This window comes from Microcaecilia unicolor, chromosome 6 (assembly GCF_901765095.1).
Source record: "Microcaecilia unicolor chromosome 6, aMicUni1.1, whole genome shotgun sequence".
NCBI lineage: Eukaryota > Metazoa > Chordata > Amphibia > Gymnophiona > Siphonopidae > Microcaecilia > Microcaecilia unicolor.
In genome coordinates, this window is record NC_044036.1 from 281740595 (window position 1) to 281766276 (window position 25682).

Here is a 25682-nt window from a genome sequence, read left to right on the forward strand (position 1 = left end):
GTACCTCCTGGCTGGATTTGAACTCCAAGGCCAATCAGAGCCCAGAGCACCAATTTTGAAAGTATCTGGCCAATGGCACTGCAGGTTGCCTTTCCACAGGGCTAAACTGAAAAGAAATCAGCTTTTTCCACAACAGCTTTAAAACAGAAAACAAACACCACCTGCTGGCCAAACAAAAGAAATACACTGCATGAAAAGATTAATTCAGTTCACAGGCTTGAAAACTCCCTGTTTTTGCCACACTTACCACCCGATATTTAATATCCACCACCAGAGTTAAACCCGGATATTCAGTGCCGGGCCATATCCAGTTTTATTTTTGCCTGCTCAAACTTAACCACTTAAGGCAATATTCAGCACCTGACCACTTAAATTAAACCAGTCAAAGATAAGACTGCTATTTATGCGGCCCGATTTAACCAATTATTTTATGCGGTCAGGCACTGAAGATCAGTGCCTAACTGCATAAGTCCCCTGAGGTAGCTGGTTTTGTGGTTGGCATTAACTGCGACTATTCAGCAGAAATAACCAGTCAAGTCCCACTGAATAGTCGTGGTTTGCCACAAACAAGCTATTTAACCAGTCAGCGGCTGTTTCTGGCCAGTTAAATAAATGTGAATATCGGCTCGGCCGGTCAGTTTTTAATTTATGGCATTTTAATGTTTTTGTATACTACTTTGGACATTGTTGCCGAATGCAAAAGCAAGATAAACGTTCCAAATAAATAAGTTGTTATAAAGGGGAAAGACACAAGAACAGTTATCAGTTCCAAGTGAACTATTCTGTACAATGTATGGAGAGACAGGAAATTCTCAATACCAAGCGAATTAAATCAGTGAGGAAGAACAAAAAGATATACGGCAACCTGATAAATAGCGTTTCTAAGCATATCTTGATATATTGCCCATACATAATAAATCCTATAAGTTTATTTATTTATTTATTTGTTGCATTTGTATCCCACATTTTCCCACCTTTTTGCAGGCTCAATGTGGCTTACATTATGCCTTAATGGCGATCGCCATTTCCGGAATGAGAAATACAAACTAGTATTACATTTAAAGCACATAAATGTTGAAATAAATTGTAAAGTAAGTTAGATAAACAGTTCATTTCAGGCGTGAGAGATAAGGGGGTAATGCATTAATGTTCATTAGTGACAAATTAATTGAAGCAAACAGGAATAAAGAGTTTGATGTTGTCTGGTTCTGGTAGAGTTTTGATGTCAGGTCATTTATGACGGATCATTATGGTTATGTCTTTTTGAACAGGTTGGTCTTTAGTAATTTCCGGAAGGCTGCCAGGTCATGCATTGTTTTTATGGCCTTTGGCAGTGCATTCCATAGTTGAGTGCTGATGTAGGAGAAGCTAGATGCATATATTGATTTATATTTAAGTCCTTTGCAACTGGGGTAATGGAGGTTCAAGAAGTTCCAGATGGAGGTTTTATTTTGGTATGATGCACATTTTAAGAAGACCACTAGGCGTAAATTTGAAAGATTGAGATTTTATCCTGGTTTAGGACTGAGGTTTATACCTGTGAGAGTATGTACAAAATTAATTGTGCACTCTGCTGTTACCAAATGGACGCTGGAGGTCATTGAAGCGAGTGAAAATATCAGCCTACGTACATATTACTGGATACTTGCCTGACTGGATACTTTAGTAACTGGAATAGAAGTGAGAAGATTTCTTTGAAAAGTATGAAAGAATATGGTTTCTCAACCATATTCCCAAGCCAGTCTGATTTTCAAGATATCCACAATAAATGTGCATGAGATACATTTGCATACAATGGAGGCAGTGTATGCATATTCATTGTGGGTACCCTAAAAACCTGACTGGCTTGGGATTCCCCAAGGATTGGACTGAGAAACCCTGCTCCAGAGAGTGCAGTAATGTGTTTCAAGGAGTTCCTAAGAAAACATGAAAAAGTGTGCAGGCTAGCCACAAATAGAACAGTGTTTTCCTAGTTGGTCCTGGAGTACCCCCTTTCCAGTAAGGTTTTCAGGATATCCACCATGAATATACATGAAAGAAATGTGCACAAAATAGAGGCAGTCTAAGCAAATCAATTCATGCATATTAATTGTAGATATTCTGAAAACCTGACTAGAAGGGCGGTTCTCCGGGGCTGACTTGGGAAACACTAAAATAGAATACAAATACTTCTAAGTTAACTTGCCAATGGGCTCTTCTGATTCACCCCACAGGGTTGATTCAGTTTTAAATTTAATCCACTGCACTCAGAGCTTTCAAGATACCCAGTTCCAGATGGGAGATTTCAGGCCAGACCTGAATTTCTGACTGCCCGCATTACGGAACCTGCAACTCTAACCTCAATGGGTAGTCAGGGACCACCAATACCACATTGCTACGTAGAAATCGATATCCAGAACTGGGTGGCTTGGCAGCTCCAGAAGTTGTTACTAGAGCACCAAGAAATGGAACAAATGAATGAATTTACATGGAAAATGGATTGTCTTCCACTGGCAAGAATAGCATGTAAAACCTCTCCCATTATCTAAAATAGATTTTTCACCTAACCTTTCAACAAGGACAGGGTGCACACTGATAACACCCAGGACCTTATCTTTAGGCAGTGGCTGCTCCACTGTCTGCTTGCCAAGCTCATTTCTAAAAAGCAGGGGTGGGCAGGCTTTGTTAGCACATCAGAGAACACGCTACCAACGCTTAAATGCCATCCTGCAACAAGGAAGGCTGTTATCAGGAAAGGTAATCTGCCACTATTATGTGATATATATATATATATATATATATATATATATATAGGGCTTTTTTGAGGGGGTACTGAGTACCGGCACCTTTTCTATTATCTGGTAAAATTGACCCATGGTCCTCAAGTTTTAATGAAAGAGCACAGGCTGTACACATCAATTCTGCCTTGTTATAGATTCTGTGACTGGTTGCAGGGGGCCTGGCTACTGTGGGGTGGGTTCTTCAGAGAGAGAGAGAGAGAGAGAGAGAGAAAGAGTGTGTGTGTATGTATATGTATATGTATATATATATATATACACACACACACAGTGTGTTTTTTGTAACAAAAAAAAACAAAAACAAAAAAAACAAAAACAAAAACAAAAAAAAAATATATATATATATAATCTTAAAAAAATAAATCGGCACTTTACTTCTTTCAAACTACGCCAAAGATGTAGCCGTCTCTTTCCCTTCCCATTCCCTATCCTTTAGAAGCTTCATGAGAAACTGGTTGTGCCCTCATTCCATTACCAGCCATCCATTACTGCTTGACAATCCATTACTGCTTGACAAGGAACTAATGACGACAGTCTCTTGTTTGTACTTTTGGCTGAGATTGAGAGCCTACATATTATCATCATGGTGGGAAGGAGAGGGGAATTAATGCCCTGCTAACCCACCCTGTGTGATGGAAAGCCACTGCAACCCTAGCAGACTCTCAGACACGCATCTTGCCATCAAGGGTTGCAGGTTTGCATCAACAGGAGGGAAAAACAACCCTTTGCAGTGCACACCCTCGATACGAAAATTGTTTCAACTCCACGTTGGGCAGAACAAAAGTCACTCTCCAAACTTGGTTACCCACCTTTGCATGCGTCAGTCTTCATTCGCAGCAGCTCATGCTTCTCGCTTTGTTGTAGGTCAGCCACTGGCAGGGTAAAAGATCTTGGTACTGACGGCTCCTACACTCATTCAGCCTGGGAGGAGTCAGGAAGTCTGTGCTCCTAGGGGCACTTCCTTCTCTGAAAAGCAATGTGTCAGTAGCTTAGGGTTAGCCGTATTTCGGCCTGAGGAAACCGGTTGCACGAGATCAAGGCTTGTGAAATGGGAAGTGAAAAGACACGAGAATTGCAGAGCAAATGGTTTTGCTATTGGGGGTGGTTTTAATGAGCCTGCCCAAAGCTAAGAGACAAAGATCTAACTTACAACATCCCATTCGCAGAGAAGGGATCTGAAACACCCACATAATAACTAGCTTGAAAAGTTCTAGATAACTGTACTAATAAATAATATGTTAATGAAAGAGTAATAATATGATTGGTTAATGGTGCTCCCTTGGAATGGCTCAAAGGCCAGAAATGCATGAATCAAGCTTAGTCGTAAGTACAGAAGTATTGCCATTGTGGGACAGACTGAAGGTCCATCAAGCCCAGCATCCTGTTTCTAACAGTGGCCAATCCAGGTCACAAGTACCTGGCAAGATCCCAAAAAAGTACAGTACATTTTATGCTGCTTATACTACTATAAATAAACAGTGGATTTTCCCCAAGTCCATTTTAATAATGGTCTACGGATTTTTTCTTTAGGAAGTACTACTACTACTACTACTACTATTTAGCATTTCTATAGCGCTACAAGGCGTACGCAGCGCTGCACAAACATAGAAGAAAGACAGTCCCTGCTCAAAGAGCTTACAATCTAATAGACAAAAAATAAATAAAGTAAGCAAATCAAATCAATTAATGTGAACGGGAAGGAAGAGAGGAGGGTAGGTGGAGGCGAGTGGTTACGAGTCAAAAGCAATGTTAAAGAGGTGGGCTTTCAGTCTAGATTTAAAGGTGGCCAAGGATGGGGCAAGACGTAGGGGCTCAGGAAGTTTATTCCAGGCATAGGGTGCAGTGAGACAGAAGGCGCAAAGTCTGGAGTTGGCAGTAGTGGAGAAGGGAACAGATAAGAAGGATTTATCCATGGAGCGGAGTGCACGGGAAGGGGTGTAGGGAAGGACGAGTGTGGAGAGATACTGGGGAGCAGCAGAGTGAGTACATTTATAGGTTAGTAGAAGAAGTTTGAACAGGATGCGAAAACGGATAGAGAGCCAGTGAAGGGTCTTGAGGAGAGGGGTAGTATGAGTAAAGCGACCCTGGCGGAAGACGAGACGGGCAGCAGAGTTTTGAACCAACTGGAGAGGGGAGAGGTGACTAAGTGGGAGGCCAGCAAGAAGCAGATTGCAGTAGTCTAAACGAGAGGTGACAAGGGTGTGGATGAGGGTTTTGGTAGAGTGCTCGGAAACATCTTTTACGGATGTTGTAAAGAAAGAAACGACAGGTCTTGGCAATCTGCTGGATATGAGCAGAGAAGAAGAGAGAAGAGTCAAAGATGACCCCAAGGTTTCCAGCTGAGGAGACAGGGAGAATGAGAGAGCCATCAACAGAAATAGAAAACGGGGGAAGCGGGGAGGTGGGTTGGGGGGGGGGGGGGGGGAAATGAGAAGCTCGGTTTTGGTCTTTAATTTCAGGTGGCGTTGAGACATCCAGACAGCAATGTCAGACAAGCACGCTGAAACTTTGGTTTGGATGCAAGGTGAGATATCAGGGGTAGAAAGGTAGATTTGGGAGTCATCAGCATAGAGATGGTAGGAAAAGCCATGGGATGAGATTAATGAACCAAGGAAGAAGTGTAGATAGAAAAGAGGAGGGGACCAAGAACAGAACCCTGAGGTATGCCGACAGGCAGAGGGATAGAAGTAGAAGAGGATCCACCAGAGTGAACACTAAAGGTGTGGAGGGAGAGGTAGGAAGAGAACCAGGAGAAGACAGAGCCCTGGAATCCAAGTGAGGACAGGGTATCGAGAAGTATGCTGTGATTGACAGTGTCAAAAGCAGCAGAAAGATCAAGAAGAATGAGGATGGAATATTGACCATCCAAACCTTTTTTAAACCCTGCAAAGCTAAGTGCTTTTACTACATTCTCTGGCAACGAATTCCAGAGTTTAATTACACGTTGAGTGAAGAAAAAGTTTCTCCAATTTGTTTTAAATTTACTACTTTGTAGCTTCATCGCATGCCCCCTAGTCCTAGTATTTTTCAAATGAGTAAACAAGCGATTCACGTCTACCTGTTCCACTCCACTTAGTATTTTGTAGACCTCTATCATATCTCCCCTCAGCCGTCTTTTCTCCAAGCTGAAAAGCCTTATCCGCTTCAGCCTTTCCTCATAGGGAAATCTTCCCATCCTCTTTATCATTCTCATCACCCTTCTCTGTACCTTTTCTAATTCCACTATATCTTTTTTGAGATGCAGCAACCAGAATTGAACACAATATTCGAGGTGCGGTCGCACCATGGCGCGTTACAAAGGCATTATAACATCCTTATTTTTGTTTTTCATTCCTTTTCTATTAATACCCAACATTCTATTTGCCTTCTTCGCTACCGCCACACACTGAGCAGAAGGTTTCAACGTATTATCAACGACGACGCCTAGATCCCTTTCCTGTTTGGTGACTTCTAAAGTGGAACCTTGCATTACGTATCTATAATTTGGGTTCCTCTTTCCCATATGCATCACTTTGCACTTGCTCACATTAAACGGCAACTGCCATTTAGATGCCCAATCTCCCAGTCTCATAAGGTCTTCTTGTAATTTTTCACAATCCTCTCACGATTTAATAACTTTGAATAGCGTTGTGTCGTCAGCAAATGTAATTACCTCACTAGTTACTCCCATCTCTAGATCATTTATAAATACATTAAAAAGCAGTGATCCCAACACAGACCCCTGGGGAACCCCACTATCTACACTTCAGAAAACAAACTTTATTTTGCATTACGAGGTTAATCCTTTAGTGTAAGGTTATGAAACCTTGAGTTTTATATTTAAATCATTTTTATTGACAGAAACAGAATTACAACAGTTCCCAATGAAAAGACAAGAGCATTATTCCAACCGTTGATCTAAGATCACTAGACAGTTTTTGTTTTTTTTCCCCCCTTCCTCCCCCCCCTCCCCCCCTCTATTATCCACCCCGCAACAATACTAGAATTCCAACACTTTATGGCACAACTTAGTATACACTAAATGTGAAACATTACATTACCCAACATGGTAAGTACATCAAACAAGCTCGTTAAACTAATCTTATCCAAACACAAATGCATTAAACCAGCCATCAAGCTTTAGCCGTTTATTCCCTCCCCCACCCCCCATCCACCCCCTCTCTGCCCACCTCCTCCCGCTCCAAAGTATGGCTCAGCAATTTAATATGTGGCTTTTTCCCTTATGTGGTAGGGTATTCCACATGGGTTCCCATCTGGCCTTGAATCGAAGACCAGGAACACTATCCCATTGACGAAATCCACATCTGTCCACCCTCATTTGCTGTATCATTTGAATTCTCCACATTTGAAGAGAGGGGCACAACGGGGAGAGCCAGGCCCTCAAAATGGTAGCGATGCCAAAATAGATGGCCATTCCCAGAAATCCCTTAAAACCCACCGGAGGATCCGAGGTAAACTTAAACTGGTGAAAAAGAAGAAGCGGGTCATACACCTACGAACAGTCCCACATTTCATCCACCCTCTTTAGTAGGTTCTGCCAGAAGTGACGCACCAAGGGACAGTGCCAAAACATATGCCCCAAGGAGGTCATTCCGGCTCCACATTTCAGACACGCACCAGTACCACCAATGTTTGCCATCTTTGCCCGTTTAGGTGATATATACAGTCGCATGATAAATCAATACAATTTTTCTCGTTGAAACACCAAAAGTCTCAACGAGTATATACCCTTAAGATATGAGCGACAAAGGTCTGTATTAATCTCACACCTCAAATCATTCTTCCAACTCAAGGCCAGCCGTGTATAATTTATTTCGGCCATAGTATCCTTTAGTTGCTGATGATGAAACCTCAGAGGGACCGACAACTGTGACCCTAAAGAGTAACTCTCTGTTAAAATGTCAGTTACATCTTCAGTTAGATCAGTCCAAAGCAGTGAGGAGATATAATGATGCAATTGGAAGTAGGCAAGGTAATGCCCCGGGGGGATCCCGTATAGCCTCTGTAAGTCACTAAATGATTTAATATGGCCCTCTTCATTTACAACCTGATCTATATATATAATACCCTTCTTTTCCCATGTTCCAAATACACTGTTCCCCCATCCTGGTGGAAAGGCCGGATTCTGACAAATTGAGAGGAGTGGTGTGGTCCTGGCTGAGAAATGATGCCTCCTGCACAACCATCACCAAGTGGCTCTCATTGATTTCAAAAGTGGGTGACGCTGGAAGGCCCCCCCGTGGCAGCTGCCCCACCGAGTGCAACAACTGACTAAAATGCAGTCCATCAAATAAGGACATCTCTATTTCTGTTAAAGAGAATTTGGAGGTTCCCCTGTACCAATCATTGATGTGTCTCATTGAGCATGCAATCGTAAGATTTCGCAGACTCAAGAGCCCCATTCCCCCACCATCTCTCGGGGTTGTCAGAGTTTCTATGGCAAGTCTGGGTCGCTTCCCTCGCCAGAGAAACGTTTGTATCAGCCTATCTACTATTCGCTCATCCTTCTTCAACAGATATAGTGGTAACTGTTGAAAAACATACAACCATTTTGGTATTAAAATCATGCTAAACAGCGCTATCTGCCCCCATAGCGATATGGGCAAGTCTTGCCACAACACGAGCTTCGTCTGGTCATCTCTAGCAGGGGTACCACATTAGCTTTATACAGTTGCGCGAGATCTCTAGTAATCTGAACCCCCAGGTATTTCAGGGCACCCTCAGCCCATCTGAGGGGAAACTGTCCTCTCCACTGCTGTTCCATCTTTTCATCTAAGGCCAGAGCACATGACTTCTGTAGGTTCAGAGAAAACCCCGCCATCCTCCCAAATTCTGCTATTATTTCTAGCGCCTTCTCTAGGGAATCCTGTGGATCTTCCAGGAGAAGCATTATATCGTCAACATAGGCCAACGCCACCTTCCTTTCGCTCCCCAACAGAATTCCCTTGACTTCTGGTGTAGTATTCAGCAGGCGGATCAGTGGCTCCAAGGATAGATCAAAAAGAAATGGAGACAGAGGACACCCCTATCGGGTTCCTCTCTGTATCTCTAGATCAGCAGTCTTGTCTCCATTGATCGACAACTGAGCGGCCATGCCTGAATAGAGCGTTTGTATCGCACCTCTCAGCCATGCCGGTAAGCCCACCCATTCTAGAACCCTAAAAAGATAACTCCAAATCACTTGATCAAAGGCTTTGGCTACATCTAGACTAACCAGCATTGCCTTTTCACCCCGAATCTCACTCTGCGCCATTGAAAGTAAAATCCTCCGCACATGCCTCACTGAATGTCGTTTGGGAATAAAACCCACCTGTGATGTGCCAATTAAATCTGACATGTACGGAGACAGTCTATTTGTGAGGATCTTGGCTAGGATTTTGATGGCAACGTTAATTAGGGAGATAGGCCTATAGGACTCAGACTCATTCACAGGCTTTCCAGGTTTCGGCAACAGTGATATAAGGGCAGTATTTTCATGTGCTGGTAGCCTACCTTCTTGAATAACTGAATTATAATATTTGAATGAAACCTTGAGTTTTAAAGCTGGTGATGGTTTCCCAGAAACCAACATTTGAATAAATTAAAGAGAAAAAGTCTTTCTACTGAGCAAGCATCAAATGGAGTATCAGTGATGAGAACAAGCACAGCCCATGAAGGTGCTGAATCCCTGAATTTTGAACTAAAGTAAGAGCAAGACACAAACCTCTCTCTTCCACTGTTGGTGTAGAGGACAATCCCAGTGCTGCAGCCAATTAAGCTTTCAGTGTATGGGGGGCATGCTATCATAGTCGTATTAAAAAATGAATCATATGCCTTTACCAAGTTGCTCATGGAACCCAGCTATAAGTAATTTACATAGTAGCATAGTAAATGACAGCAGATAAAGACCTGTACGGTCCATCCAATCTGTCCAACAAGATAAACTCGTTTGCATGGTATGTGATACGTTATATGTATACCAGAGTTTGATTTGTCTTTGCCTTTCTCAGGGCACAGACCGTAGAAGTCTACCCAGCACTGTTCTTGTACTAAGTTCTGAAGCTAACGTCGAAGCCCCTTAAAATTTACACGACAGCCCATCCCTATCTATTCAGTCACAATCAGGGCATAGACCATAGAAGTCTGCCCAACTCCCATTTTGTTTTCCAATTACCTGCATTGCCACCCAATCTCCGCTAAGATTCCGCGGAACCATTCCTTCTAAACAGGATTCCTTTGTGATTATCCCACGCATGTTTGAATTTCATTACCGTTTTCATCTCCACCACCTCCCATCCTTTTCAATTCAAACTTGTTTAGAACTTGCTGGTCACAGAAGCACCGGCATTCAAAGAAATCAACCTCTGGATTGTAAGACTTAAGATGTGTGCATAAATCCAGTCGTATTCTGGATTTGCACATGGGACTTAATTAGTTAACAAGCCAATCAGTGCTACTAATTGCCACTTAACAAGCTATTATCAATTACTAATTGGTATTAATTAGAAATTATGCACAGAACTGTCTAAGCATATTCTATAATGTGATGCACATAAATTCTAGGTCGCATAGTTGAAAAGGGAGCATGGCCATAGGCATGTTTAATACAAGTGAATTTTAAAGATTGTTTTTCAACTCTGTCTTGACCGACCAGTGCACTCGGGGCCTGCATTGTTGATTAGAAGTAATTCTGTTGAAAAAAAATGTTTAACTTTGATTGTGTGAAAATAAGTTGGAATGCAGAAGATAAGACACAGCTCTAACTAATTTGGTATGCGAAGGGGAGGATGGTTCTTGTCTTCGGAAGTTCAGCTTGGCCACCTAGACTTGGAAAACATGTGACCACATTCCCACAGTATGGCTTGTTTACCTAAACAGAGAAGCATTCTGTAATTTTCCTCAGCTCTGAACATGAGCTCTAAGCCTAATAAAAAGGGGGGCTTGTTACAGCAGAGTGGGGGCTCATCTGTGAGTAACGTACGTACTGCACAGAGGACTTGTTCCTGGTCTAAAACGTTCCTGGCTTTCGCTGTAACGGGCCCCCCAGCTGATGCTAAGAGCCTGGATGATGTAAGGACCAATGATGTTGTATGTATATAGTGTATTATTGCTTCTTTTCCTGGTCTAAGAGCTCTTAACATTGCTTAGATGTAGAGACCAGTGATGTAATGATAGTTTATGATTGTTTCTAATCATTGTGTGTATATAGCTAATCATTGTATATACCTTAATCATTGTAGAATTTAGCACCTCTAATAAAGGTTTCAAAAAGGCATACCCTAACAATCCAACTTAAATGCCTTAACCCTGCAACACAACGAAACCAAAGCTCGTACTGGACATAACGTAACTCTTCCTCCTTACAATTCCCAAATGTGTCTGTCACACATGAACTGTACTCTACCACAACATCACTCTGTATTTGTTCATACAGGTATTGGCAATCGCCTTTACAGTACTATGTAAGCCACATTGAGCCTGCAAATAGGTGGGAAAATGTGGGATACAAATGTAACAAATCCTATATAATAATTCACACCTCCAACGTTCTGACTTGCTGCCTGGACCTGTGGCGCATTCCGAGTTGGTCTGCTAGGCTCCGTAGATCAGGCTGACATCACCGTAGCCATTATGATGTCAACTTCAGAACCCAGGGGGGGAAAAAACATGCCTCACAGCTGATCCATGTCCAGAGGGGGGTCGCTGGACATGGGTGGCCGGAAGGGGGCAGGGGAGAGAGGAGGGTCGCTGGACATGGGTGGCTGCAGGGGAGCCGAGGAAAACCTTTGCTAGCGCCCATTTCATTTGTGTCAGAAACGGGCCTTTTTTACTAGTAAATAAATACATTTATCTAATACGAATCCAAAAGAATCCATGGTAATTATTGAGTAGTCTGTGTCAGTGAGACAGGCTGTAAATCCATAGCAGTACAACATGGAATGAGCGGGTCGTGGGCATTTCTAAAATCTATTTGCATTGTTAAAGAATACACCTGGTCTGCGTGTAATTTAGGCATCGGCATTTACTCCAAGTTTTACTTGGCATAACTGCCTGCAACTAAATTTAGTCTCGCGAATGGGCGCTCAGCCTATTCTATAAACCACGTGGAAATTTAGGCTTATTCTATAAAGTACACCTACATTTAAGCGTACTTCATAGAATATGACTAGGCATATTTTGCATCAGTGCCTATTTTTATAGGCGTGATACATAGAATCTAGTTCCAAGAGTGCAACGAAGACCCCACAGAACCAAAAGAGGGGCAAAGGGCATTAAGAGTGGCCTAAAGACACAAAGCTACTGTGAGAGGTACAACGTGACACCAACGTTGTCAGGAAGACCCAAAAGTGATGGGAGAGGAGTAAAGTGGCACCAACATTGGAATGAACATCCCAAAATCCTCTGAGTGTTATACAAAGAAGCACCCACAGAGTTAAGTTATGGTCAGTCTTTGGAGACAGGAGCCCAGTAAAAGTATGCATGTAGGACTATGCAATTATTATCATAGTCAGGTTTGGCCAGAATTTGATAACAAGAGCCTACTTTTTATTACATTACCAAAAAGATCGCAAGAAAAGACTTAAGGCCCCTGCTTTGAAAGGAAGGCTGGAATATAGATAAACATTCATCTGCACTGTGCCCCTACTATTGACCAGTCCCACATACAGCTTCTGGGACTATAGAGATTAACATGTGAAAACAATAAGCACAGCAACAATGACATGAAGACTACAAGGCACTGGGAGATGGGCAAACAGAATAATTAAGTATTCCATCTGCATCCTTTTGGGTATTTGAAAGCATGTCCTCTAAATCTGTGTACCATTGCCCATGTTGGGAATACGTAACTAAAGAAAGCCAGTTTGTTGTACTTATCTTAGTAAACAGGGGGGTAAATGAAGATTGATTAATTACAATAATTAATATGGAAACAAATGCTAGACGCAAAAAGGTAACAATTTATAGTCATCCATGTATAATAACAATTAGAATGGAACTGAGAAATTGAATAATTGTACAATTAGAGGTTTAAATTAATTATGATCATCCATGAAAAATTTCTTAAACAGAGAGGCTTTAAGGTATTTCTAGAATATCAAATAATTAGGTTCCCATCTGATGAATTTCAGGAGTGAATTCCACTATTTGGTACAGAGGTAAGAGAATCCGGACATGTAAATTGACTTGTAGACCACATTTTTGCAACTGGGAGAGTGGAGGGTTAGATAATCTCTCGAACCAGGGAGAGTGTTGGGAAGGGGGAGATCAATTAAAGGTTGCATATAATCAGGGGTTAAGCCATATAGAGTTTTGAATACAAATGTACATAGTTTGAATGTTATTCTGGCTTTGATTGGAAGCCAGTATAACTTTATAAGCAAAGGGGCTGTACTTTCAAATCTCATATACCCTTCACTGTCAATTAAAATGTTTTTATTACATATTGTGTTGACATTGTAAGTAGTATATTATGCTATATTTTGTATTCTTATTTGAATATTTTTACTACTGTCATTGTCTATTGCTCATGTTTGATTTATTCTTACTGTACACCACCTTGAGTAAGTTCCTTCAAAAAGGCAGTAAATAAATCCTAAATTCTAATAAATTATATGATTACACCAAAATCTTACAGTAATCTAGATTTTTTTTTGTGCCCCCTGCCCTGTCTAGTAAGGACACTTTAGTCCAGCCACTCACGCCTGGCATGCAAACCTCAGACTTCAATAGGAGAGTGGTCTTCACACCCACAAACAGAATCAATGCCTCTGAACCCTCTGCCCTGCCTAGTAAGGATGCTATGACAATGCAGCACATTGGGGATATCCAGTCAGACTTTACTATAGAGTGGCTCATACCCACAAAGAGAAAGTGCTTCATTTGCTCTGCCTCTGCTCTTTCATTGTCAAGACCTCTCTAGGGCCTCTTTCTTCTGCTGCACAGACTGCAGTTTCAGTATTCACAAACTGAATCTTCCCAGCTCCTCCCTACCTGTGCATAAGTCTCAATAGGTAGATGATCAAGTGACCCGACTCACCCGCAAATGATCAAAACTCCGGCGCTATTCTCAATCAGTGGACTAACCTCAGGAGAATACCCAGCAGATCGAATCTGGTCAAAATTTGCTCTCCTCACTGCCGAAACAATTACCCATGTGATTAATAGAACCTCCAACACTCACTGCAAATTGGACACCTGTCCCAGCTACCCAATAAAATCCACACCCGATCGTTACACAACAGATCTCACTTCCCACCTAAACTTCATGCTCCAACAAGGTCTCTTCCCCAAGGAAAATGGCAACATCCTACTCACCCCCATACCAAAAGATACCAAGAAAAAAAACAAATGAATTCACCAATTACCGCCCAATAGCATCTATTCCACTAGCAGTCAAGCTGATGGAAAGTATGGTAACCAAACAGCTTACCGATTACATACACAAATTCTCTATACTACATGAATCTCAATCGGGATTTCGTTCCCGCCACAGCACTGAAACAGTGTTAACCACCCTCCTGGCCAAATTCAAGCAGGAATTAGCAACAGGCAATAGCATACTTCTCCTCCAATTCGACATGTCTAGTGCATTCGACATGGTAAACCATAATATACTACTAAGACTCCTAGACTACTTTGGGATTGGTGGAAATATACTCAATTGGATGAAGGGTTTCCTAACCACCAGAACATACCAAGTGAAATCAAATTCAAATATATCATCGCTATGGAAAGCAGACTGTGGAGTACCTCAAGGATCACCACTGTCACCGATCCTCTTCAACCTAATGATGACCCCATTAGCCAATTCCTTATCCACCCAGGGCCTCAACCCATTCATCTATGCAGACGATGTTACTATATACATCTCTTTCAAACATGATTTCACAGAAATCACCAATGAAATCAACCTCAGTTTGCATACCATGAACTCATGGGCAAATGCATTCCAACTAAAACTCAATACAGAAAAACCACACTGCCTCATCCTCTCATCCCAATACAATACGAACATACCCACAAACTTAATAACCCCAGATTACGCCCTCCCTATGTCAGATAACCTGAAAATTCTTGGTGTCATAATCAACAGGAACCTCACACTTGAGAGCCAAGTTAACTCTACAATCAAGAAAATGTTCCACTTTATGTGGAAACTTAAACGCGTGAAACCATTCTTCCTGAGGGCAACATTTTGCAACCTGATACAATCAATGGTACTAAGCCATGCCGACTACTGCAACAGAATTTATGCGGGATGCAAAGAACAACTCATAAAAAAGCTACAGACCGCTCAGAACACGGCAGCCAGGCTTATATTTGGAAAATTGCGATTCGAAAGCGCCAAACCCCTTCAAGAAAAACTACATTGGCTCCCAATCAAAGAACATATTACTTTCAAAATCTGCACCCTGGTCCACAAAATTATCTATGGCGATGCCCCAGGATATATGATTAACCACCTCATAGACCTGCCAACCAGAAATTCAACCAGATCATCATGAACATACCTAAATCTTCACCACCCTAGCTGCAAAGGTCTCAAGTACAAATCAATTTATGGATCCAACTTCTCCTATATAAGCACGCAACTCTGGAATGCACTACCAAAAGCCGTAAAAACAACGTACGACCACCTCAACTTGTATTGAACACTATATAACTCCTCTTCTCTATGATTCCCTAATGTGTCTGTAACACGTTTATCTCATTGACAATAACACCACTCTGTGTTTGTTTGATCACCATTGGTGGCTAATACCTCAAGGTACTATGGAAGCCACATTGAGCCTGCAAATAGGTGGGAAAATGTGGGGTACAAATAAATAAATAAAAATACTGCTGGATCAGTGCAAGGAAGGAACTACCTAATTCTCAACACTAATGATATGCAAATTTAGGCACACTCATAGCGTTGAACATTAGGGAGTTCGGCGGGAGGATGGTGCCTGGCACATATGCACTCAAGAGTTTTGTGTTAAACACAGCTCTTAAGGGCATGTTTAGGATGCCAGAGGGGGAGGAGGAAGTGCTGGATGCCCAGCATCCCATGGTAAAGAACAGAACAGGAAGGCAATGTCATGAAATAACTGGAAACAAAAAAATAATAATAAATAAAAATTAATAATAAATAAAATAAAAATCAGAAAATTACATTTAGAAAGTAAATTGAGCAGCCCACGATTCACGATTCTTGATTAGAGTCACAGAACCCAGCAGGCAGAGCTCTTCCCAGGTACCAGCAGCCCTTCCCCCCCCCCCCACCCCCCACCCCCCACCACCTTGCCTCTCTTCTCTGCCCCGCCTCTGTACAGTAAACTTCTTAACCTAAAGACTTGGCAGCAACACCGCTCTCTCTCCATGGCTGGCTCGGCATAATCCTAAAACCAGCTTTGAGCTAGTGTAGGGTTGACAGTGGCAAAAGTGCCCTTGCTTGGCACGCTGCCTGCTGAGCTTTGGGGAGGAATAGAGATGCTCTTTGTGCTAGGAGCCAGCGAGCTCATTGATTCATATGCTGGCTGGCTCTCAGTATTCTCTGCAAGCAAATACGGGCAATATTCCGGCACTAATGACCTCCAGAGCTTGCATTTGCTTCTGAGCATCGGGGCCCAAGTGTGCTATTGTTTGTCTTATTTTGTCATCTCTTTTTCATAATGCTCCTGACAGCTAACAAGTCACCCTGTCCTTCTGAAACCCAGGAAAGAAATGAGCAGAAAATGTTGCTTCTGTTTTAAGTTTGTTGCTGACAGCATTAGCTGTGGCATTTGGAAGAAATGAGGCTGGGATAGGATTGTGTGGCAGTTTGTCAATAAGTTTCATCATAATTGGTGACATGATTTCTATTTCTTCGCTGTCCTCCTTCCTCAAGGTAATGCTGCTGTGTCTGGACAAACAGAGAGATGGGCTATTTTCCAGTCCCCATAGCTGATAATCTGAAAAATCTTATGGTTTTTTTTTTCCAGATCCATTATGTGGCTATTCAGTTCATTTGAAGGAAACAAAAATTACCTCAGTGTTTGCATTTTACCATTAGTATTGAAACAAATGTATATTCCTATTATCCCCAGTTCTTTTGTTCAAGGAAATATTCCAATTATATAAATGCCAAAATATTGTGTGCTACTATTCCCCTACTCTTTGAGAACCTGTGTGTACTTGTCTCCTACACTGTCAGAGACAGACCAGGCTCAATGGATCTTTGGCCTAACCTACTCCAGGATGTCTTATGTTTTTATATCTCCTATCCTGTACAGACTGTTACTAAAGTGCCATTATTGCTGAAGGGACTACAGATTTTTTTTTTTGAAGGTTGCCTACCTGTAATGGTTCCCTATACACAGCAGGAAAATGTAGCCATTAGCTATAGTTAAGGAGGTTGAAGAAAACAGGAGACGGGGTGATCCTATCTAGTCCATTATCAGGCTTGTTTTCGAAAGTGATCGCCGGCGATCTTCCGACATAAATTGGGAGATGGCCGGCGATCTCGCAAAAGCGGCGAAATCGGTAGAATCGAAAGCGGCTTTTTTGACACCATTGCCACTTTCCCGTCGCCGAGCCAGCGAAAGTTCAAGGGGGCGTGTCAGCGGCGAAGCAAAGGCGGGACATGGGCATGGGCGGGGCTACCAGATGGCCGGCTTTTGCGGATAATGGAAAACAAAAAGCGGCATTAATCAGTATTTTGCCACTTTTACTTGGTCCTTTTATTTTCATGACCAAGCTTCAAAAAGGTGCCCGAACTGACCAGATGACCACCAGAGGGAATGAGGGATGACCTCCCCGTATTCCCCCAGTGTTAACAATAAAAATAAAAACCTTTTTTGCCAGCCTGTATGCCAGCCTCAAATCTCATACCCAGCTCCCTGCAGCAGTATGCAGGTCCCTGGAACAGTTGATGTTGGTTGCAGTGGACTTCAGGCAGGTGGACCCAGGCCCACCCCCCCACCTGTTATACTTGTGGTGGTAAGTGTTGAGCCCTCCAAACCCCCCTAAAACCTACTGTACCCACATGTAGGTGCCCCCCTCCACCCATAAGGACTATGGTAGTGTAGAGTTGTGGGGAGTGGGTTTTGGGGGGGATTTGGGGGGCTCAGCACCCAAGGTAAGGGAGCTATGTTCCTGGGAGCATTTTATGAAGTCCACTGCAGTGCCCCCTAGGGTGCCCAGTTGGTGTCCTGGCATGTCAGGGGGACCAGTGCACTACAAATGCTGGCTCCTCCCACGACCAAATGCCTTGGATGTCGCCGGGTTGGAGATCGGCGGCATTTTTTCCCCATTATCGCTGAAAAACAAATCCAGCCATCTCAAACCCGGCGAACTCTGGCATTTGGCCGGGCTAAACCGTATTATCGAAAAAAAATGGCCGGCCATCTTTTTCGATAATACAGTTGCCGCCGGCAATCTATTTCGCCGGCGATGTTCGATTATGCCCCTCTATATGAGCTAAAGCCAGTAGGCAGAGCTTGCTGCCATTTTAGTACACCCAAAACAATATTGAAGACTATTGAAAACAATAGCAAAAAGATTATTAGAGATAACAGACTGCCTATGCTTGGTCCATCTGTAAAAACTCTAAAGCTGTTCCAGTTGGATTGGTATTGCCTTAAAATGTGGAGGACAACAGATTTTTTTTTTAACTTGACAACTTTTTAAGTTAATTGAAAGCTTCCCATATCTAGATATAAATATCATGAAATAAAAATTGAACATCACTACAGCTTTAAAAATTATTATAGCTGGTAGAACCGGCTCTTACTCTCTGTATTTTGTTCTCATTTTTCTACACCTGTTCTATGCAATACAGCTGGCCAAATTTCAGTGAGGGTATCCTGTTGCCTGATGGGTTCATCTTAACTGTTGTTGGAATGTGCCTTGGGAAGTGTTACAAAGATGGAATATATTGAAATAAAATGGAAGTAAAATTAAACTCTTTTCATTGGGGCACATGGAATCACATCTTCATCTGTTTTAGAAGTTTACATTTTAGTTACACAAATGGATTATTCTGTTTTAAACATGTTCCAGGAGCAAGTGGTTTTATAAGTCAAAATAAAAATAAATATTTTGTTTCATGCAGATCTCTTATTTTTAAACATAACTAAAGCTCTTAATGCAGTCTATTGGTTTTTCTTATATTTTGTTCTTGTGATGACTTACACTGTGCTAAAACTGAAAACTCTTATCTCGATCTGGTCCATAATAAAAGGAGCTCATTGTGAACTCTATCCACTCTAAAAGGTTGTTTTGTGGCTGTTCATGAGGAATTGTGATACTGAATAAATAAATGTATGTTTATGTCCCTAGTCATGCATCCAAAGTTTATATAATCCTTTCAAGAAAGTCAATCATTTAACTTATTAGTGGAACATAACCACAGAGGCATGGTATGGTCACATTTTCAATATGGTAATACTAGGGGGCCCAGCTAAGGAACAAGTTATTTTGAGTTAGTCTGCACTGGACCAAACTTGTTTTCCTTGTACCATCACCATCCAGCTAGAAAGGCAGTTTCTTAAAAGGATTTTAAAAAATATTTATTTATATCACACGTTATCCCAAGCAAAGTTAGGTTCAATGTGGCTTACATTTGAAAATACAGTGAGACAGAACAGAATTCAGTTACATCATGGGAGCAGTTGAGATTAGCATATACAGCCAGCTGGGCATTTACGTCTGTCCTTTAATGATGGCACATGTTCAGAAATCATAGCCATAAGTATAGACAGTTATTCAAAACCTATCACATCCATACACACATTGCAAAAGTAAATATCAACTTCTATAGAGTACATCCAAAACGTAATTTTTATTTTCTCATTTCCAAATTTAGGGCGTGTTAAACACTAACGCGCCTATACATTTCTGTGTGTGAGCGTTAGCGTTTAACACGCATAAACCATTTGCACGCGATCAAGATACTAACTCACCCATAGCGCTGTTTAGTAAACATAGGCAATAGTAATGAGGCCATTAGTTGTTCCACTGCAACCAGGAATTTTAATGCATGCACAACATAAGAAACTCGCTGCCAAGTCCAAGGCAGTGTAGCAAGATTAGTCAAGTAAACTTTATACTACTTTTTAGGATTTACTGCCAGTTTTTCTTCTTTTCTGCAATCGTGAAAACAATCTACGGCCACCTAAACTTCAGATCTTTATTCAGAAAAGCATTCCCCACCGACCTAATTTAGATGCCTCAACCCTGCAACACAGCAAAACCATACATTGTACTGGACATTATATATTCCTTCCTATTTTCTATCCCTATGTACCTGAAGATACAATCCTTACCCGAGCCTAATATCAAACTGTATTTGTTTCCATACCGGTCTTGTCAATCGCCTTTACGGTAATATGTAAGCCACATTGAGCCTGCAAATAGGTGGTAAAATGTGGGGTACAAATTAACAAATAAATAAATAAATCTTCCATAATTCCAGACAGCAGATATACCGATTAGCAGCAGTGGCATAGGAAGGGGGGGGGGCGGTGGGGCAGTTCGCCCCGGGTGCATGCCAGCTTCGCTGGTTCACTGCTCTCTCTGCCCCGGAACAGGCTACTTCCTGTTCCGGGGCAGAGAGAGCAGGGAACCAGTGGAGCCGACGCAGCTCCCAGCGACGTGCACTCGGTACGAAGTGGCCTTCCTGCCCACCCCCTTTGGTAAGAATGTGCTCCGGAGGGGGGGGGTGCGCGCTCTGGGGGGGGGGGGGTGCGCCGTGCTGCACCCGGGGGGGGGGGGAGGGTGTGCAGCGGCGAACCGCCCCGGGTGTCAGCCGCCCTCGCTACGGCACTGATCAGCAGGGCCCAAAGTAGTCCAGAACAAGTAAAGTCAGAAACAACAGTTTATACCTAACTGTTCAACCACCCTTAGGCTTAAAAAGCAAAACCATGTGCATGTAAGGACTGGATAAATGAATTAAAACAAAGTTTAACAAATGCCCTTAATATGTAACAGTTGGTAGCAATAATGAAACAGTGATGGAATAATCACATAGCAAGCAACCTGAGCCAACACATTTATTTTCCATTGAACATAATTAGCTTTGTATGAACGTAGTGGCTTATAGTGTGCTGAACTGGACTTCTGCATGAAGGTAGCTCTGCCCTCATTATTCAATATCTCTCTTTGAAATAGTAGTAATAAAAATATCAAGTGCATTTTTTTACAATATACCACTGCAATCCACAAAACAAAACAAAAGAAGCAAGTTCCCACATGCCATCTTTTTCTTTTGATCTAAGCAAAGGGAAAAAAAAAAGATTTTAAATGCTTCCAGGTTTCAACCTAATTCATGTTTGATGTGGGATATGTCATAAATAAGTAAACAAACAAATAGAAACTCTGAATGTTGAGCACCTGATTCTCATGTCGTCTGTTTTTAGCGGCCCTTTACCAGGAGAAAACAAATCTCTGCATGAATATAACACATGCTAGGGTGTCCTTATAACCAGCCCCTCCAAATGACACACTGATTACGATTTATAACAAATTACTACTCTACCTATGAAAAGTTATTCCGTTATTATACTTCCTCTGTGTACATTCGCATGCTGCACAAGCCAGCATATTTGAAAATATGTGGGATCAAATAAAAATGGTACCAGCAATAAAGACCGACAACATGGATGCAGCAGCTCATGTTTGTTTGCTTTGTTCTGTATGCACTTGAAAGATGGCTGCGTGGGGGAGAGGAAAACGAGACCACCTAAGTTGCTTAAACTTTCTGACCTCATCCCATCTCCTGTTTTCTTCAACCTCCTTGGCTATAGTAATTTCACCAGAGGGTGGCAGCCTTGTGGTCAATAGAATTTTATTATTTTTTAAAAACACTCTTTCTCTCCTTGTACAGCAGTACTACTGTGCAGCTGCACCCCAAACTACTCTCCACTTGACACATACTCTCTACTACTACTACTACTACTTAACATTTCTAGAGCGCTACTAGGGTTACGCAGCGCTGTACAAATTAACAATAAGGACGGTCCCTGCTTGGAAGAGCTTACAATCTAACTACTACTACTACTACTAATTGACATTTCTAAAGCGCTACTAGGATTACGCAGCGCTGTACAATTTAAACATGGAAGGACAGTCCCTGCTCAAGGAGCTTACAATCTAGAAGACAGGTGTACAATCTAAAGACAAGTGTACAGTCAAAAGACAAGTGAAGAGTCCGTCTGATAGGGCATACTATATTACACAAAAGGTTAGGTGCCGAAAGCAGCATTGAAGAGGTGAGTTTTAAGCAGAGATTTGAAGATGGGTAGGGAGGGGGCTTGGCGTAGGGGTTGAGGAAGATTGTTCCAGGCATAGGGCGAGGAAGGCAGAATGAGCGGAGCCTGGAGTTGGCAGTGGTGGAGAAGGGAACTGAAAGGAGGGATTTGTCCTGTGAGCGGAGGTTACGGGCGGGAACATAGGGGGAGATGAGGCTAGAGAGGTAGTGAGGAGCCGCAGACCGGGTGCATTTGTAGGTAAGGAGGAGAAGCTTGAATTGTATGCGGTATCTGATCGGAAGCCAGTGAAGTGACTTGAGGAGAGGTTCTGGCGGAATATAAGACGTGCAGCAGCGTTCTGAACGGATTGAAGGGGGGATAGATGGCTAAGTGGGAGGCCGGTGAGGAGTAAGTTGCAGTAGTCAAGGCGAGAGGTAATGAGAGCGTGGACGAGAGTTCGTGTGGTGTGCTCAGATAGGAAAGGGTGAATTTTGCTGATGTTGAAGAGGAAGAAGCGACAGGTCTTGGTAGTCTGTTGGATATGCGCAGAGAAGGAGAGGGAGGAGTCGAAGATGACACCGAGGTTGCGGGCAGATGGGACGGGGAGGATGAGGGTGTTATCAACTGAGATAGAGAGTGGAGGAAGAGGAGAGGTGGGTTTAGGTGGAAAGACGAGGAGCTCGGTTTTGGACATGTTCAGCTTCAGGTGGCGGTTGGACATCCAGGCAGCAATGTCGGATAAGCAGGCCGATACCTTGGCCTGGGTCTCCGCGGTGATGTCTGGTGTGGAGAGATATAGCTGGGTGTCATCAGCATAAAGATGATACTGAAAACCATAAGATGAGATCAGTGAGCCTAGGGAGGAGGTGTAGATTGAGAAGAGAAGGGGTCCAAGGACAGATCCCTGGGGAACTCCAACAGATAGTGGGATGGGAGTTGAGGAAGATCCATGAGAGTGCACTCTGAAGGTGCGGTGGGAGAGATAAGAGGAGAACCAGGAGAGTACAGAGCCTTGGCACCCAAAAGAGGACAATGTGGCAAAAAGTAAATCATGATTGACAGTGTCAAACGCAGCGGACAGATCGAGGATGAGGATGGAATAGTGGCCTCTGGATTTGGCAAGGAGCAGGTCGTTGCAGACTTTACAGAGTGCAGTTTCTGTTGAGTGTAGAGGGCGAAAGCCGGATTGAAGTAGATCTAGGAAGGATAGGAAACAGAGAGTGGGGTTAAATGGGCAGTATTCACAATGGAAAAGGGTAGTTAGTGGGGTTCCTCAGGGGTCCGTGCTAGGACCGCTGCTTTTTAATATATTTATAAATGATTTAGAGATGGGAGTAACTAGCGAGGTAATTAAATTTGCTGATGACACAAAGTTATTCAAAGTCGTTAAATCGCGACAGGATTGTGAAAAATTACAAGAGGACCTTACGAGACTGGGAGACTGGGCGGCTAAATGGCAGATGATGTTTAATGTGAGCAAGTGCAAGGTGATGCATGTGGGAAAAAAGAACCCGAATTATAGCTACGTCATGCAAGGTTCCACGTTAGGAGTTACGGACCAAGAAAGGGATCTGGGTGTCGTCGTCGATAACACACTGAAACCTTCTGCTCAGTGTGCTGCTGCGGCTAAGAAAGCGAATAGAATGTTGGGTATTATCAGGAAAGGTATGGAAAACAGGTGTGAGGATGTTATAATGCCGTTGTATCGCTCCATGGTGCGACCGCACCTTGAGTATTGTGTTCAATTCTGGTCTCCGCATCTCAAGAAAGATATAGTAGAATTGGAAAAGGTGCAGCGAAGGGCGACTAAAATGATAGCGGGGATGGGACGACTTCCCTATGAAGAAAGACTAAGGAGGCTAGGGCTATACAGCTTGGAGAAGAGACGGCTGAGGGGAGACATGATAGAGGTATATAAAATAATGAGTGGAGTGGAACAGGTGGATGTGAAGCGTCTGTTCACACTTTCCAAAAATACTAGGACTAGGGGGCATGCGATGAAACTACAGTGTAGTAAATTTAAAACAAATCGGAGAAAATTTTTCTTCACCCAACGTGTAATTAAACTCTGGAATTCGTTGCCGGAGAAAGTGGTGAAGGCGGTTAGCTTAGCAGAGTTTAAAAAGGGGTTGGACGGTTTCCTAAAGGACAAGTCCATAAACCGCTACTAAACGGACTTGGAAAACTCCAAAATTCCAGGAATAACATGTATAGAATGTTTGTACGTTTGGGAAGCTTGCCAGGTGCCCTTGGCCTGGATTGGCCGCTGTCGTGGACAGGATGCTGGGCTCGATGGACCCTTGGTCTTTTCCCAGTATGGCATTACTTATGTACTTATGTACTATGTACTTATAGGATGGCATGAGAGGAGAGAAAATCAATGCAGCGACTGTGAACAGCGCATTCAAGTATTTTGGAGAGGAAGGGGAGGAGAGAGATGGGGCGGTAGTTGGAGGGGCAGGTAGGGTCAAGTGATGGTTTTTTTTAGGAGAGGTGTGACTACGACGTGCTTGAAGGTGTCAGGGACAGTTGCAGTGGAGAGAGAAAGGTTAAGGATGCGACAGATGGAGGGGGTGACAGTATGGGAGATGGTGTTAAGTAGGTTGGTGGGGATGGGATCGGAGGAACAGGTGGTGCATTTCGAGGAGGAAAGAAGGCGGGAGGTTTCATCCTCGGTGATCTCAGAAAAGGAGGCGAAAGAGGCCATGGTTGGTTGGTTGTTGGATAGGGCTACAGGCTGAAGAGGCTGAAGAGGAGGTGGCTTGGTAGTAAACTCCAGGTTGATCTTTTGTACCTTGTCGCGGAAGTAGTCAGCCAGTGATTGAGGAGAGAGTGAAGGGGGAGTGGGGGCGGGGGGCACTTTGAGGAGGGAGTTAAGGGTGGTGAAGAGACGACGAGGATTGGAGCTGAGAGAATTGGTCAATTGGGTGTAATAGTCCTGTTTTGCACGGAACAGGGAGGAATGGAAGGAGGATAGCATGAATTTGTAGTGAAGGAAGTCTGAATGGGTACGAGATTTCCTCCAGAGGCGTTCAGCGGATCGGGTGCAGGAGCGAAGGTAACGGATGCAAGCGGTCAGCCAAGGCTGGGGATTAGTACGCTTTGTGGGATGGGAGGTGGATGGAGCGAGGGTGTCCAAAGCAGAGGAGAGAGCGGCATTGTAAGCGGAGACCGCTTTGTCTACAGTCTCGGAGGACATGATGGAGGGGAGGAGATTAGAGATACTAGAGGATAGAGTGGGGGGGTCAATAGCCTGGAGATTCCTGGAGGTGGTGGTTAGAGTTGGACGGGGCAGAGGGGGGGGGGGGGTGAAGAAGTGTGAATGTGATCAGGTGATGATCGGAGAGAGGGAGAGCAGAAGCGTGGAAATTGGAGGGTGAGCCGGAGGAGGAGAGGACTAGGTCAAGACAATGGCCGTCACGGTGAGTGGGGGTGGTGGAGCACAGCTGGAGGTTGAAGGAGGATGTTAGGGTAAGGAACTTAGAAGCGTTAGGGTCGGATGGGTCATCAACGTGAATGTTAAAGTCTCTGAGAATGAGGGACGGAGATGAGGGATCAAGAAAGACGGAGAGCCACGCATCAAAGTCGGTGAGGAAGGAAGAGAAGGATTTATCAGGGGGGCGGTAGATGACTGCGACTGAGTGGCAGCGGGTAGAATAGCCGGATGGAGTGGGCTTCAAAGGATGAGAAGCAGTGAGACTGCGGTAGGGGGAGG

General features: G+C 43.2%; 1 protein-coding gene across 2 annotated transcripts in view; it reads right to left on the reverse strand.

Annotated features, from left to right (window-relative positions):
- The window catches only part of CARD9 (caspase recruitment domain family member 9), a 43981-nt gene extending 40264 nt beyond the window's left edge, over positions 1–3717 (reverse strand). The window contains exon 1 of one of the 2 annotated variants that reach the window (XM_030207620.1): positions 3589–3717. In XM_030207620.1, coding sequence (XP_030063480.1) covers positions 3589–3608 — 20 coding nt within the window. In that variant the 5' untranslated portion in view covers positions 3609–3717. Of the gene's footprint in view, positions 1–3586 lie in introns of both variants that reach the window. The other variant, XM_030207621.1, reaches the window with a different exon arrangement.
- Positions 3718–25682: the final 21965 nt, after the last annotated feature.